The sequence below is a fragment of the Haemaphysalis longicornis genome, unplaced genomic scaffold (genome assembly GCF_048455015.1).
Source record: "Haemaphysalis longicornis isolate Haplotype H1 unplaced genomic scaffold, Haemaphysalis longicornis Haplotype H1 scaffold_3, whole genome shotgun sequence".
NCBI lineage: Eukaryota > Metazoa > Arthropoda > Arachnida > Ixodida > Ixodidae > Haemaphysalis > Haemaphysalis longicornis.
In genome coordinates, this window is record NW_027526335.1 from 181,904,687 (window position 1) to 181,921,108 (window position 16,422).

The window sequence follows — 16,422 nt, forward strand, 5'->3', positions numbered from 1 at the left end:
TTACCACTTGACCAGCTCAGGGTGACTAATCCAGTCAAGTGGTGATTAACAGAACGTTCAACAGCAAGTCAACGCGAGGTCCAACCAGGATTTTGCCTTCGCATTCCCAGAAGGTTCTAAGAATCAAGCACAACAGAAATCTTTATTTTCCGCGTGTCTACCAGTTGCTTCAATTTCCCGGAGGCATATCAATGCATCTGCATCTATACTTAAATGGAGTAGGCTAATGTTGAACTGCCGGGGCCCTCATATTCTTGCGATTTTAAATCTTCATCCGAATTCTGATTCTAGAGTGTTCATAACCCACGGACTAAATGCATACGTTGCATCGCCTGCAACGTAACATGTCGCACTACACTGATTAGGTTACGGCCCGACGTGCTGTGCCGGTGAGGACTCTGAGCATGCTTTCCGCTTTTTGCGCACCGCTTACTTAATGACAGCGTCTAGCTTCCTATTCGGTCCACGGCAGGAACGTGGCAAAGACGAAATTGGTGAGACGCACGAATTGTGCCCATAATCTTTATAAAAGTTATGTAAGTAAGTGTTTTTTGGCGCTCTTTGCCCTAACTGGCCTTGCGCCACAATAATCCAACCACCATTAATTAAAAAAAAAATATGATCACAACGTAAAACTCGCTCCTACGAATGAGTCCATCTATAGCTGTTGACAAGCGTGAATCTCCGAAAATTTCTCAAGAGATGGGAAGCGCATGTTGACGATTAACGATTCCTCCGTGACGAATTAACGGTTCTTCCGTGAGGAATCGTTAATTCGTCCCGTTTTGAGTGAAGCAAGTCTGGGCGACATTATGACACCACGATCTTGCACTGACACGCGACCCTGTTGCTTTGAGTTAACGTTACCATTCGCCACCAAACCACGGCCCAGCGCGAGACGAGATTCGTTTTCAAACTGCGATGAAATACATTTCTAATTTACCCAGTTACACAAGATTTCGTACAATATTTTCATACGTCAAAGCTTTGCAACACTGTTTAAAGGGCCCTGCAATACTTCTGATTTTTTTTTCTAAATCCTAAATGCTTTCAGAGCGTAGCCAACAAACACATCCAGTACTGGAATAGGGAGTCACAAAGTGCCGCCGCCAAAAATTACCATAAGATAACTTACAAACTTGCTCAAAAGCTTTTTCTCTCTTTCCCGGTTCTTGCGTTCTTGAAGCGCCCAAATTGCGTCATTACAGCAATGCGAGAGCTATTGGCAGGATTTCTTTCAATTGCGGCAGTCAAGGCTTTCGATAGCCTTCGATAGACACAAAAGCAAAGCAGAAACGGAAGGAGGGTCTCCCGCGACGAACAAGTCACCCAGTGCAGCTCCGTGCTGGCGATAACAACAGCTTCCACAATGCTTCCAGAGGCGAAGGAAAGAGTGAAAGCGATTATCACAATTGTTTCAGAGTCTCTTTAAGGTAGGACCCATTTGAGCGAGAACCACACATACCTTTTTCTAGGAAACCGTACGAATAAACCCAACAGGTTATAAAAAACGAAAAAAAAAGGGTGCTGTTATCATTGTGTAATCTTTACATTACCAGGTTAGTAAATCTATTTGCATGCAGTCAGCATAGCAGCCGAACTTGGTATGACTTTCTTTGGCGCATTTACATTAAAACTACAGCTACACAGCCGTTCTGCGCTGACGTCGTGGAACTTCATTTCGGCTTCAAGAAGGCGCAACCGAAAACCCAACAGAGAAATCATGCGGGGTCTCTTCAATACATACTTTCAATGGGAAAAGGCAAATGAAATAGCGTAGGCTACACGGTATGCGACGCTACATAGTTCAAATTATCCGAAAACGCTTTATTACGGAAGTGCTCGTTCAATACGTTGAACGTAAGCACTTCTTGGTTCATCTGCCAAAGCACTGTGGTCTTTTACCGCTATACCTGCTCAGAGCGCACTCTAAGACGCCTCTGATTCGCCTGGAAGTACAACACGTAAAAACAATGTTTCGGGGCTATGCATACGGATGCATCGCTTTTGTCCTGTCTCTCTCAGACAGTCGCCGGCTTCGAGAGAGCACCGCACAGCTCCGATTCGAAGATAGTGACGTTCTGAGGCGCTTTCAGGAAGAGCGCGTACATCTCAAATCTAGCACACGCACATTTGAAACCAATGCATCCCGGGAGGTTTCCTGGTCGAACTTCGGGTGGAAAACAACGTGAACACACGCCGGAGAAGCCGCGCGCTTCATTTCCGCATCTTTCTGCCAGCTTTATTGCTTTCTATATAGCCGGACGACATTCAAGCCGACGCGAATTCTGTCACGGTGTTTCCTTGATACGGGAGCAGAACGCATCTGTTATTTTACGAGTCAGAGCACCCGTAGCTTAGTAGTTTTATCAAAGGCGCTGGGAAGGTACGTGTTTCCTTTTCGGCAAGCCGAATGCATGCTCGTTTTACCACGTACTAGTTGCTGTCTTTGTATAGTAGTGCTTAACCCTCACGAGGACGTTTTTACATCTTCGCTGTTACCCGCCGCGGTGGCTCAGTGGTTAAGGCGTTGCGCTGCTGAGCACGAGGTCGCGGGTTCGATTCCCGGCCGCGGCGGCCGCTTTTCTGATGGAGGCGAAAAGCAAAAACGCCCGTGTGTACGAGATTTCGGCGCACGTTAAAGATCACCAGGTGGTCAAAATTAATCCGGAGCCCTCCACTACGGCGCGCCTCATCGCCTGCGTTGCGTCGGCGCGTTAAACCCTACAATCAATCAATCAATCTTAGCTGTTACAGTCAAACTCTAATGTTATGTTTTTTAGATGCGACGCTGAGAGGAGCATCTCTTGCCGGCGTCCCTGTCCTTCCTGCGTCATCGTCGTCCGCGTCCGCGCAGCTGCGTCTCTCTTCCGCTCACCCTCTCTCCTCCCTCCGATAGCGAACACGCTCGCCCAACATCTGCGGGCGCGTGGCGCAGCGCACTCTCACTCCGCCGGTGGGCGGCGCTGCGCGCGGCGCAAGCGCGTCTCTCTCCGCGGTCTCCTCTCCTTCGGGCGCGCTGCGCGGAGTGCTGCGCTCCGGCCGGTCTCTCAGTCGACGGTCCTCGGCGCTACGCGTGCTGTCTCTCTGTCTCTCTCGCATTACCCGACGATTGCTCACGCAATTCGAGTAATCGACCCAACGAAAACGCACAATGGAACCCCCTTCAGCGTCGCATCACACCAGGGTTCCCGCGAGGGGAGGTGGGCGCAATTTTTTTATCAGCAGAGCTGCTTAGGCCGACACAAATCCGTCCGAAATATACAGAAAACCCCTAGCGCACGTGAGCACGTGCCTCGCGGTGACAGCCCGGCGTCGTCCAGGCTTGCGCGTGCGCTTACCCCACATGAGAAGATCCCGCCTTCGTCGTCATCTTGTAGCCGGCGCGCCACGGGTATGTCGTGCCGTAGACGTTGAGGACAAATCTTTCAAAGCAGCCCGTAACAACCCACACGTGGAGACGGCCACCGGACCAGCTGACGAAGAAGTGGAGGTCGATCGCGAGGCGAGGACGCGCTACAAGAAGATTTGCCCTACTCGGCTGTGCCCTCGGAAGACGACTACGAAAGGGATAACGGCGATCGATATACTGAATAAACACTGTACATACTTTAATGGTCGTTGGCTACAGTGCCGTCCAAAACGGCTTTGCGCTGCTGGGGTCCGGCTGCTCCCTCTCTCTTGCGGTCCGCTGTCAGTGTGAGGAAAAGACAGGTCGGCCCTAAGCTCTGCTGTTCCTCCAGCCTTGCAACACTAGCGCAGGCTGCGCCCTTTTTTTTTTTTCCACGCGTGAACCGCGAAAAGCTGCTCTCTCCTCCTCCCTATGGAACACCCTCTCCTTCCGCCACACGTTCACCTCCGGCGCTTCATATTTTGATATATTGCATGTTGTATATTGCCCCTGGGAAATGCATTTCTAGCAACGCGTTTATATTTGGAAGCGAAGCCGACGTTTATAATATTATAATATTCGGTGTTCCCAGTTTCAATGCTCTAAAGCTCGTACCAAATATGGTATTCAGACTTCAGCATCTCGAATACCGCAAACTCTAACTTTACACCCCACCATTCTTTATTTAGCAAACGCAACCATACCGAATCACAAATTCAAGAAAAATATGTTCAGGAAATGCTAGTTTACGGAGACAAACCAGTGGGATGACAACGTCCACGAATTTTCCTGAAATGCTTACTGGTTCTGGCTTGTGCCGTTTCGTTTCGTTCATTTTTAATGAACCCAACGTTTGTCCTTATTCTCTTAGTTTTGCTTTCACGCTTTCAAGCCTCTTATGTGCACAGTTTCGGTTTCATTTTTGGTTTTTTTGCTTTTTTGTCAGTATTGTATTTTGTATTTTAATGATTGTGTATTTTGTTTTAATTTTCTTGTTTAAGGGAGGGCTGGCCTCCGTCAGGTGTTCCGACACTTTTTGCCTTTCTTTCCGCCGTTTTTCTTTTGATGTAAAACTGGAAATAAATCTGATCTGATATGATCTAAATGAGATCAGTGTAAGCTTGACCTTCGTAAGCTGGCATTCGCACACCGTGTGTTACAAAGTCATTCCTACCCATGAAAAAATAGGCGGTAATGGACGCGAACGTGGCGGGAGTAGACCACCGACGAAGATCGGGCCGCGCGGCCAAGCGTAAGCGCGATGCCCGTCGGGACCCCGAATACCGCGAGGCCGAAAATGCAAGACGTCGGCGTGGCTACAATTCCACTGAACGCTTTCCCGGCGCGACGGCGCCGTTTGAACGGAGCATTTGGCCAATCAATAAGCCAGAAACAGCTGAGCTGGTCATCCGCATTCACAGAGTGGAATGGCAAGTGACACATTACTCGTGAGAGAGAGAGAGAGAGAGAGAGAGAGAGTGAGTGAGAGAGCGGATCGGGAACAGCTCTTTCTCTCCTGCGGGCGAGAAACACAAGTGCATGTGTTCATAGATTTCGGCGCAAGCTAAATGTCCCTTGGTATACTAAGGTATCCCGTAGACCACAATGCAAGTTGGCTTCGGTCCCATCCCAATTGAGCGTCATTGCTTGAAAGCCCTACTTGAGTTTTATTTATTTATTTATTTATTTATTTATGTATTTATTTATTTATTTATTTATTTATTTATTTATTTGAACTGCTCACCAACAGCGCTGGGCCTTCTCGGGCGGTGCACTGGGTACATGAGTATTAGGCATACAAGACGGCAACACATGGGCAGAGAAATAAATAAAAAAATGGGTAGAAAATAAATGTGTAGATATATACAAAAGAGGAGAGTGACCAAAGAAGGCGAAAACATTTTCTAAACAACAAAAGCTCAGAGGTCGTGTGTAGAGTGTGCACTAATGAACACGTGCAGGTATAAGCGAGGGGCTGCTTTTGGCGCAGAAACACGAGAACGGGGGACGGGGAAGTGCAGGTGCGACCTCTCCGCAACATGTGCATTCAAATTGTCAATTTTTTCAAGGAGCGTTTAAAAAGAACCATGTGATTGCAAAAAAATGTGTATAGAAGCCTCAATAGAAATTCTGAAGCCTCGGAAGCTGCCGCACACACACACACACACACACACACACACACACACACACACACCCACACCCACACACACACACACACACACACACACACACCCACACACACACACACACACACACGCACGCACTCACGCACACACACACACACACGCACACACACACGCACACACACACACGCAAACACACACACACACACACACACACACAGGAAAACTCGCTCAATGTCTTCACCGATATATTTATGGAGCAATTTTACAGCTGTCCGATAAATTTCCCAGGTTCGGCGCCCACCCCTTTGGATTCCGGTGCACCTTCACTGGAATAACTGGTTTCGGCGGTATCAGAGGGATAGCGTCCCCATGGTCCGCTACAGAGTACCGCACCCGTGCGCGTTCTCAGCTTAGCTATAAGTCTATAAGAACCAAGCTCACAATCACTTTCCGCAAGGCTTTGTATTCCAGTAGATTACGTAGAACGTCAGGCAAGGCTATCTGGTTCCCTATAAAAATGACACCATCCTCCCGTAGGGGAACCCTGAGTAGTATGCAAAGCAGCCATGGGGTCGATTCAAGTGCCCATTAGTTTTAAGTGCGAATGCACTTTATAAGCGACCCTGAATTCCGTTGACCGCCGTCCGTCCACATAGCAACAGCTGCGGGTGCGCGCGCTCCTCGTCTTCCTTGGCAACGGGGGGAGATGGGCGCGCGCTGCCTGGCCGCTGACATGGCACATACCCACATGGGGGATTGGCCAGGAATCGGGCGTGAGAAGGGCTAATGCACCCGCTTAAAGGAGTACTGACACGAAATTTCAAAGCTGAGATCCGCTCTAGCAATCAAGTACAACGACAACACAAATAGGTGTCTGTGCATGGCACATACCCACATGGGGGATTGGCCAGGAATCGGGCGTGAGAAGGGCTAATGCACCCGCTTAAAGGAGCACTGACACGAAATTTCAAAGCTGAGATCCGCTCTAGCAATCAAGTACAACGACAACACAAATAGGTGTCTGTGAATAAATGCATCTTTCTTTCTTTGTAGCTGTGTGTGTGTGTGTGTGATCTCTCTTTCGCGAACATTACCGAACCGCGCAAATTCAACTCCTGCATTCGCACTTTCACATTCTTCCCCTCGGGGAAATGCGGGGAAATTTTTCAGTTCGTCGTTTCCGTTAAGTTGAGGTACGTAGCTAACGTTATATTTACAGTTTTGTTTCCGAGGTAACTACCACACTTTTCACTTACCGGAACTACAAAATGGGAAATTGTGTTGAGCTCATGGCTGTTTCGCACACTACTCAGGGTTCCCCTATGGGAAGATGGTGTAATATTATTAGATGCGACGGGGCTGTGTCCCTCCGTTGTCGTTGTTGCGCCGTCCACACCCCCACTGCGCATGCTCGGCTTGCTGAACGCCCGGTGGTGTCTTACCCTTTAATGGCTCCTGGAGCGACAGTGTTACCGGTGTCTTCCTTGGCCGGGCCAAGCATGCGCAGTGGCGGTGTGGACGGCGCCACAACAAGGGAGGGAAATAGCCCCGACCATGAGATGCTGGAGCGACAGTGTTGCCGGTGTCTTCCTGGGCCGGTGGATGGACGGACGATGGACGACGGAGCCGAGAGCAAGAGATGCTTTGCATCTAAAAACCGTAGAGTTCACCGTAGAGTTGAATCAAACCATAAGGCTTAATCAGTTTATAGACTCCTATAGGTGTATTGGTCGATAGGTCCGATGCATTCGTCTATTGTTCATATAGCCTATAGCTCTTGCAAAACTAGTTCCCAGCGCGTTTAATGCCAATTATTGCAATTAGTACCGCATACAATAAACAAGGTACGCACAACACCACCACGAAAGCTCAAAGGGTGAGATCACAAGGCCGCTACGCCCACAACTAGAGTTTCTTGTGGGGAAGAACAGTAGTCGATCACGCAAGCTGGTGTCATCATAATCAGCTTGTTTGTGTTCCCTACATGTTTTCGTTCATTTGCCAGTTTTTTATGTTCTGTTTACATTCAAAGTCGCTTGCTGCGCTTTTACACGCTTTATCCTCGTCGCGCTTTAACAAGTGCGGCTTCGAGTATTCAAGGTGGAAAAACTTCTTTTTAAAACAACTAGACATGAAAGTGGCTTGTGCATTGGAACTATTTTTACTCGAAGCGATAAATCCGCGAAGTCTTATGCCAACATATGACGTTTTATGCAACGTTCATCGTGTGTCATCCTGAACCTGCCGCAGCGGTTGTGTTTCCTTCTGATCATGTCAGCAACAATGTGCAAAATCTATTTATGTCCCGTTTTACGTGACGGGCAGGCAAACCAATCGCTGAAGTTTTTGTCTTGCGACATACCTTTGAGCTGTGGCGTTTACGAATGACCCTTACTCGCAGAAAGACTCAACCCTTAACTTTGTCTCAGCGAAGCACTACAAGAGAATTTAAAAATGAACCCAAGAACGTCTCCCCCATCCGGCTGGAAACACATCAATGAGCGTGGGCAATCCATCCGGTCGGTCTGATTCTTCTGACGTCATTAAAAGGATGCGGTATGAAGAAAACCCGGTCCCGGTGCGGCGCCAGTGTACGGTCAGTCAGGTGCGCATGCACATAGCGGCCAACCCTAGCCCTGCGCATGCGTAGAACCGTGCTCTATTGTGTATACATCTGCCCAGGTTTTCCCATCTTCTACAAATCTTTGATGGTTCCACGAGCGATTATACACTGAGCACATATTTCCAAACGGGTTGTTGATGCATGCTTTCAAGTTAGCGGGAGCATGAATGCGAACACCGACTGGAAGGAGTGAAATGAGATAACCTCGTTGCTTTATGCTTCGATTAACGTTGTGCAGGCGGGCGAGGGCGAGTTCTCGTGGAGCCCATGGACGCAGGGCGTGGTGCTGGGCGCGTTCTTCTACGGCTACTCGGCCACCCAGATGCCCGGCGGCTGGCTGGCCGGAGTGGTGGGCGGAAAGTGGCCCTTTGGGCTTGGCATGCTCGGCACTGCGCTCGGATCCCTGGTGACACCGGCCGCCGCCAGGGCCTCGGTCGCGTCTAACGGAGGCGCTGGAACCCTCGTCGCCGTCCGGGTGCTCGAGGGACTCGGAGAGGCAAGCTCCTCGTTCCCCTTTCATTCATTCATTAATTCATTCATTCATTCATTCATTCATTCATTCATTCATTCATTCATTCAGGTTGAAAAGGCGGAAATGGCGCATGAAGGAACCTATGAAGAGAAGGAAATGATCAGTAGACAACGGAATAATCGTGCACCTACTAAAGGATGAGGGAGATTACAGCTGTGTACTCAAAAAGGTCGCACAATTATTCTCATTGTGGCTTCGGGCTTTAGAGGTACAAATTGCCTGGAAAAAACTATGACCCGATTTCATTTACACGGAGGGAGATATGCCAAAACACCTGAAGAGTTACTGAACCATAGATGACTTTTAGTTGCATACACGTTTTTTCCAAGGTAATAGCTACTCGCGTAAGTGATCCTGTGTGACACTGCAAGAATGGTCACATGACTGCACACCGGCTACCCTGGTAGCGCGTGGACCCTCGGCAGGCGCTCTAGCGAGAACACAGGATAGCGTACGTTGTTGCGCTCTGTTCGCAGGCACAGCAGCGAGAATCGGGGTGAATTTCAGGTCAGACTATTGTTATCAATGTAAACGACGATTTAACGGCGACGCTAGAAAACCTTCTTCCAGTGTACCGTTCAGACCCAGTGCAATTTACTTCAGCTTTCATGCAGCCCATGTGAGTATCCTACAAAAACATATTTCGTAGTATTTGTACTCAAATACAGCCAACCCCCGTTATAAGGAAATCGCTTTATTCGACATTTTGCTCTATTGCAAGTGTTTCATGATGCCCAAAGAGCCCAGCATGCCTGCTTTTGAAGAAGTATGCCTTACAACGAAGTCAGTTTATCGTTCCGAGGACTTCGTTATAACGAGGTTTACTGTATATATATGCAACCTCCTGCAATACTAAAGATGGTTGCTACCAGTCACATCCGGTATCCTCACTGACTTACATTTTGTACGTTGGTGGGCATCAAACTGGCAAGCTATTCAAGTCAATTTCAATGCGCGCAGCATCTCAGTTGTTATTTATAGGGCAAGATGTCATGCGTTAGTTATCATGATGTTGGCACAAATTATCTCCAGCCCATTTTTTTTTTCTCCTATTAGAAATGATCCCAGCAGCAGGGGACGTTTCAGCTCAAGGCACATTAAAATGGAAGTTTTGAGATTCAGGGCAGACTGATATTAGAATTTAGCGGCGGTTTGTGTACGTAATTTCTCTCTTCCTAGCACAGGAAGAATGACTGAAATGGACTGAATACGTTACCGTGCGTAATAAGCCCCTGAATGACTTCTTATACTCACTTCTTATGCTCGTTAACTGGCCGAGATCAGAGAACTGATGGAGATATTTGGGAGAGGGAGGGAGAGAAAAACAGCTTTATTTTTTTCCCAGAAAGCCAGAAGGGGAAGGAGTGAGATCGCTCTGCGCTGGTTTACTACGCGCACATGATCCGCTAAATAGGCCTAACGCCAAATACATGACAATGTATAGTGCTGCGCTAGTCACGCCTTCAGTCATGCAGTCGTGAAAGAGTTTGGAATCCATATCTTGTTACGGCTTATGAAACAGCTCCATCATCAGGTGTACTCGGCACAGACGCGGCAGCGTCTAACGAGTCAGTACTAAGTTCAATGAAAGTCACCAATCGTTGGGATAACACCGTTCACAAAAACATGGTGTGTTCGCACTTTCTGTCGGTCTTTATTCTTCCGCAATCCCTGCCATTTGCTTTAGGCGCTGAAACGTAAACCCTACACTCGCCTCACGAATGACTTTTCACAGATGAGTTGTGTGGTTCAATGTCCGGGAAGATGACCGCTTTAACACGGCTCACCACTATACCTTTTGCAGGGCATGTCAGCTCCCACGAAAGTAACACAAAAATACGTTTCAGGGCCTTCTCTGCCAGACACACGTTTTGTATATACCCCCGCTTTGACCGTGCGTCTTTTTTGGTGGTAGCATCATATATATATATATATATTCACTCGTTTTCATTGCACGTGCTGCTAATAGGCTAGTCGAGTCGAAAATAGCCGCATCTGTAGTGGAAGCCCCTGCGAAAAATGTCACAGAGAGCGGTAGCACCATAGCTGAGATATATAAACCTTTCGGCCCGCGTCCTTCTCACCGAAAAAAAAAACAATGAATAAAGCTTAATCAAATCTCAACCCATCAGCCTACCCGTTTCATCATTCGTCTGAGTCATCAATCTAGGTGATGGCTGTGGCGAGCACGCCTTTGTACCAACTGTCCGTCGCAGCATCCATTCGTGTTCTGTGCAATGGTAAGATTGCCCTACCTTCTGCGCAAATCGCAAAGGTTTAGGGAGCATGCACGCTGAATGCGTTCCAGCACTACCCCATGCCGGGCTTCCCTTCCGTGTTCAGGATGCATCGCGGGTTCGATTCCCGGCCGCGGCGGCCGCTTTTCTGATGGAGGCGAAAAGCAGGAACGCCCGTGTGTACGAGATTTCGGCGCACGTTAAAGATCCCCAGGTGGTCAAAATTAATTCGGAGCCCTCCACTACGGCGCGCCTCATCGCCAGCGTTGCGTCGGCGCGTTAAACCCCCACAATCATCATCATCATCATGTTCAGGATGCATGCCTTGTCCAAACACATACTTGTTCCGATTGATCCAGCATTGGATGACTGCGTCGGGTGCGCGCCTGATAAAGGCTCTATACCTTGGCCGCGCACGCGCAGGGCGTGACGTACCCGGCCATGTTCAGCATGGTGGCCCAGTGGGCGCCCCCCCACGAGCGCGGGTCCCTGCTAGCCGTGGCCTACGTCGGCGCCAACGTGGGCGCAGTGCTCGCCATGCCCCTCACGGCGCTGCTCTGCGACTCCCTGGGCTGGGAAGCCGCCTTCTACGTTTTTGGTGAGTCATTATTCGCGCCGCTCCGCTAAGCCTAAACGATGACAACACAGAACGGTAACGCATAGCAAAAGGCCAGCGCTCCTTACTTTGGGAACATCAACCAGCTAACATCAACCAAAAGTAAAAGAGCGTGTCGTTGCCGTCCTCTTTTCCCTCAGACTACGAGATGAACAGGAGCTTCGGAAGAATACGAGGTCCTTGGTTATCTGACTGTAGCTCTTGAAGCACGAAACCCGGAACGCGTGTAATCTTCCGTACTGACCAGAAGGAGGCAGTAAGGGATCATCAGAGTACCGAAGTGTTCCGTAGTCCGGCGAGAAGAGATGACTACACTTAAGAACGAAAGTGGTCAATTCTGACGAGTGTAATAACGCCAGAAAACTTTCTATGTCACTTTCCGCTTTACAATTTTGATTGAGAGAGGACTTTGGTTGTAGTAGCGTTGTGCATGTCGGTTGTAGCACAATTGTGCTTTTATTTCGTTTACTGTTAGGAGGTGCTGTCGGTCCAAGGGATATCATTAAAACCAGGAAGCTATAAGGAAGGTGGGGCCAAATTAAAGACGACAAACTTTTTTACGTGCACATGACATGAAAAAATGCCAAATGCAAAATAGCTCCCTGGTGCCCGTCTTTGGAGCCCGCTTGCTTTTATACTCGCCGAAGCAGCAAATCTCACGCCATGTTAGAGGAAACGCAGATACAACGCTCGCTTTACTTGCTTCAAGAACGGTAATTTTAGCTCTAAATCAGTGCGGGTATGTTGGGTGCAGAGACTCTTGACCACAACTACCATCTTTGGTTTATTCGAAAAAACTGCCTGCAACCAGTCCGAAGAGCTTGCTTCGTGATGTGACCGACGCTGGCGCGCCAGTTCCAAAATGTGCTGAATCGCAATTTGAAAATAGCCCTAAATTACCCACCGCATTCCGTCGGAACCCTTCTACGAAGGTACCACGCGTATTTTCAAAGCTAAAGTAATTGAGCCCTCGCTGCACACTTCTTCGCGCAACAAGTGCGGAAAGCATGAGAATATTTTGTTGCTATCTGATCTGCAGGCCTTGTGGGATGCGGCTACTTCGTGCTGTACGCGTGGCGGGTCCGGAGCTCACCCGAACAGGATCCCTGGATCAGCGACGACGAGAGAGAGTACATCACCCGAGGACGATGCCAGAGGCCGCTGCCACCCCTACAGGTGCGTTCTGGGGGCGCATCATCATCACTCCATCTACGCCCACTGGAGGGCAAAGGCTTCTCCCATAGATATCCAATTATCCAGGTCCTGTGCTAACTACGGCCAATTTATCCCCGCAAACTTCCTAATCACATCTGCTCATCTATCTTCCTGCCGCCCCCTGTCACGCTTGCCTTCTCTAGGGATCCACTGTTGCCCAGGACCAACGGTTATCTTGCCTTTGCATTACGTGCCCTGCCCACACCCATTTATTCTTCTTGATTTCCACTAATATGTTGCCTGACCCACTCCGCTCTCTTCTTGTCCCTTAACGTTACCCTATTATCCGTTCCATGCACGGGGGGCACATGCACGCTGTTTTTTTTTTTTACGCCTTGATTTCTGCATTTAACAGGTTACAAACCTTGCGACAGAAATGGGGGATTTATGGTGGAGGGGGAGGGGGGCCGAAGTAATGTAGTTCGTTATGCAAGTTATCGCTGCCCTCTGAGCGAGAAGTGTAGCATTTCTTCCCGACTAATTAGACCAGCAGAATTGTCGCACACTGTCACACTCAGCCTTTGCAGAGAAGCTGCATATACGGCTCGGCCCCCGAAATTTTCGCGTCCGCCAGCCAAATACGCCAAGAGCCACGAGTTGGGCTTGTTGGTATAGGTTCATGATGGGGACAGCGCAAAACAAAACTTAGACAAAAAAGACCACGGGATAAAGCACGGGACGAAGCGCTTCACCCCGTGGTCTTTCTTGTCCAAGTTTTGCTTTGCGCTGCCCCCATCGTGAACGCTTTTCGGCAAAAACAAGTTTCTCGCGGGTTCTCTGTAGCTTTTAATTTAATCCTCATTTCTTGAAAAAAATCATAATGCAATTTGCCGCTAAGACAACGCTATTATTACGCCGTGTTTCATTTACTTCTCATAGTTAGCCGTGGAGTTGCAAACGTTTCGGAATTCCTGTCTGACGGCGTCAACACATGGCACTCTACGGAAGCCGCATGGTTATAGAAAATGGCTGCAACTCGGGCTTTACCCGGATTGTCTCGAAACGGACTATATTAAAGCGAAGCTTTAGTGCTCTCACTGATGTCGTCTGTAACTCGAAAAAGCCGAAGTGAAAGAGAAAAAAAAAACGCTTCCCGAGCCGGAATCGAACCTGAGTCCCTTGCGTTATGAAGATGGCGTCTATCCGATTGCTCCATTTCTTTTTTTTTTCTTTAATGGATGGAAATTTTAGACAAACTCAGACAAGACAATTAACACACAATATAAACACTAACAGACAGCAAAGGGTAAGCACGTCGGCCTAACAAAGGTCGGCGCGGTTTCAAAACTCAGGCATCCAAAAGAGGCAGCCATTCCGGTGGATCACTTGCTGCGCCGCATAAACGCTCCGTACCAACGCCGCCTGTTCCCGGAAAATGCACTGGGGTGGCTTAGGGGGTTCCGCATGCCAATAAATCATGTGGCACTTGCACAAGCTAAACAACACTAGTACAACAAAAACGTCTTATGGCACCTGATTAACGTCTTCAAATGGCAAGAAGCGAATGGTGTACGGGGTGATGTCAATGTCCTTTTTTAGTGTCTGTTGCAAAACATCCCAGAAAAACACCGCGTCATGGCACAGCACAAAACAATGGTCAATAGTCTCTGGTTGATTGCACAAGCGGCAATTGTCTGACCAAGGGATTCCTCTTTCCTTTTTCGCGCATTCCTTTTTCGCGCAGCCATGTTTTAACGAAGCGTTTGCGAATGGGGCTTAAAGAAAAAAATTGGGCCCATCTCCCCGCGAGGGGGACTCGAGTTAATGCGTCGCATAAGGGGTGGGTGTATTGCGTTAACGTTTAGTGTTTGGGGAGTTGGTGGTAGTGAATGCGTTGTATCAGCAGCTTCTTGACGTAGTTTGAATGAGTCAAGGATATAAGGCGCGTTCGTAGCCTTTTATTCTGTGTCGGTTTTGTGGCGCAGTGGGAAGAGCACCATGTACCCCGCGTTCCGCCCACAGGTAGTGAATGCGTTGTATCAGCAGCTTCTTGACGTAGTTTGAATGAGTCAAGGATATAAGGCGCGTTCGTAGCCTTTGATTCTGTGTCGGTTTTGTGGCGCAGTGGGAAGAGCACCATGTACCCCGCGTTCCGCCCACAGGTAGTGAATGCGTTGTATCAGCAGCTTCTTGACGTAGTTTGAATGAGTCAAGGATATCAGGCGCGTTCGTAGCCTTCCATTCTGTGTCGGCTTTGTGGCGCAGTGGGTAGAGCACCATGTACCTTGCGTTCCGCCCGCAGGGTCGTGGGATCGAAACCAGGCACCGGTAAGTATTATTTTTTTTATATAGTGTAGGGGGAGGGGTGCGGACTACTACGGACAACTAGAACGGGTGACATCGTGAGTTAGAAATGCTCTGCATTTAAAACGTTTTGGCATTTTGCAGCACGCACATGCGCTTGACACGATCTAAAACATTATTCTTATGGTCCCGCAAGTATGGCTGGCGATAAAGAGGCATGAGGAACAGATTATGAATTAAAGTTTGCGTCATAGCCTTACTTTAAAGACTAAACAGGTACTCCTGAGAAAACCGCGCAGTAAGGAAATGAAAAGTATCCACAACTTCTTTTAGAAAACCCCATGGCGGCTTCTTGTTCACCTCACCTGTAGAAACAAGGAGAAAAGGTAAATGGTAACTTATGCGCTCTTGGAGTACAGTAAGTAAAATTGGATTCTCCACCAACTTGCAGAAGAAAAACCGAGGCGCAAGTTGGTGCACAAACAAAGGCATTAACCCAACACCACCAGACCCTAAAGGAAGAAACAAATCATCCCTGCGCATTGGCTCCCCCCCCCACCCCCCCGAAGCTAGCAAATACTATGTATAGAGCCTGGACTTTCGCCCGCGCACAGTGCAGTACCTGAAGCACATAAACAAGCTTTGCTACCAAGAAGACATTGCAGACTTGCGCACGGGCAAATATAGAAAGTCCTCGCCCCATCCATGCCTGCGAGGCGCGGTTGACATGCGTGATTGCTGAAGACGAGTGTGGTCCTGAGTTCCTTATTTGGTGCAAAGGCACGCCAAGGTACTCAAGCGGCGTGTTGTGCCAACTAATACTTGCAAATTTGGAAGGTTTGGTTCCCCACTGGCCCAACCAAAACCCCTTAGTTTTCTCCATATTCATGACCGCTCCGGACACGTCACAAAACTCCTTAGTCAATATGAGGGCTTCGTGAACACTACGCTTGTCAGCACAAAAATAGGCGATGTCATCAGCATACGCAAGAGCTTTAACTTCACATGACGCTAACTAAAAACCACGTACCCTTCGGCTCTGTTGTATGCTAAGGCAAAGAGACTCTATGTACAGTGCAAACAGTAGAGGCGATAGTGGACAGCCCTGTCGAACAGACGACCTGATCTGAACTGGCTTCGAGAGAACGCGATTTACGACCAGATTCTTGTAGCAAAGCTGAATGCCTTGATACAGCACATCACCTACATTAGCCGCTTCCAAAAGTGCGAATAAAAAATCGTGAGACACCCGATCAAATGCTTCTGCTAGGTAAATTTGGATAAGGGCCATATCTGTTCAACCGAATCATATGTTATTCGTTTGAACACTTCTGTTCCGAATACTGCACGTTTGGTGAGACTCAGCTAAACTAGAAATTACATGTTGAAGACGGTTAGATAAAACTTTTGCAAATATTTTATAGTCAACATTGCAGAG

The 16,422-nt window shown here is 48.5% G+C and overlaps 1 protein-coding gene across 1 annotated transcript in view; it reads left to right on the plus strand.

Moving 5' to 3' along the window:
• LOC144175851 (sialin-like) overlaps positions 1–16,422 on the plus strand; it is a 98,724-nt gene that overhangs the window by 69,179 nt on the left and 13,123 nt on the right. Inside the window, exons 3-5 of the mRNA XM_077704868.1 lie at positions 8,379–8,636; positions 11,333–11,507; positions 12,565–12,701. Of these exons, the coding sequence (XP_077560994.1) occupies positions 8,379–8,636; positions 11,333–11,507; positions 12,565–12,701 (570 nt within the window). The remainder of the gene's footprint in view (positions 1–8,378; positions 8,637–11,332; positions 11,508–12,564; positions 12,702–16,422) is intronic.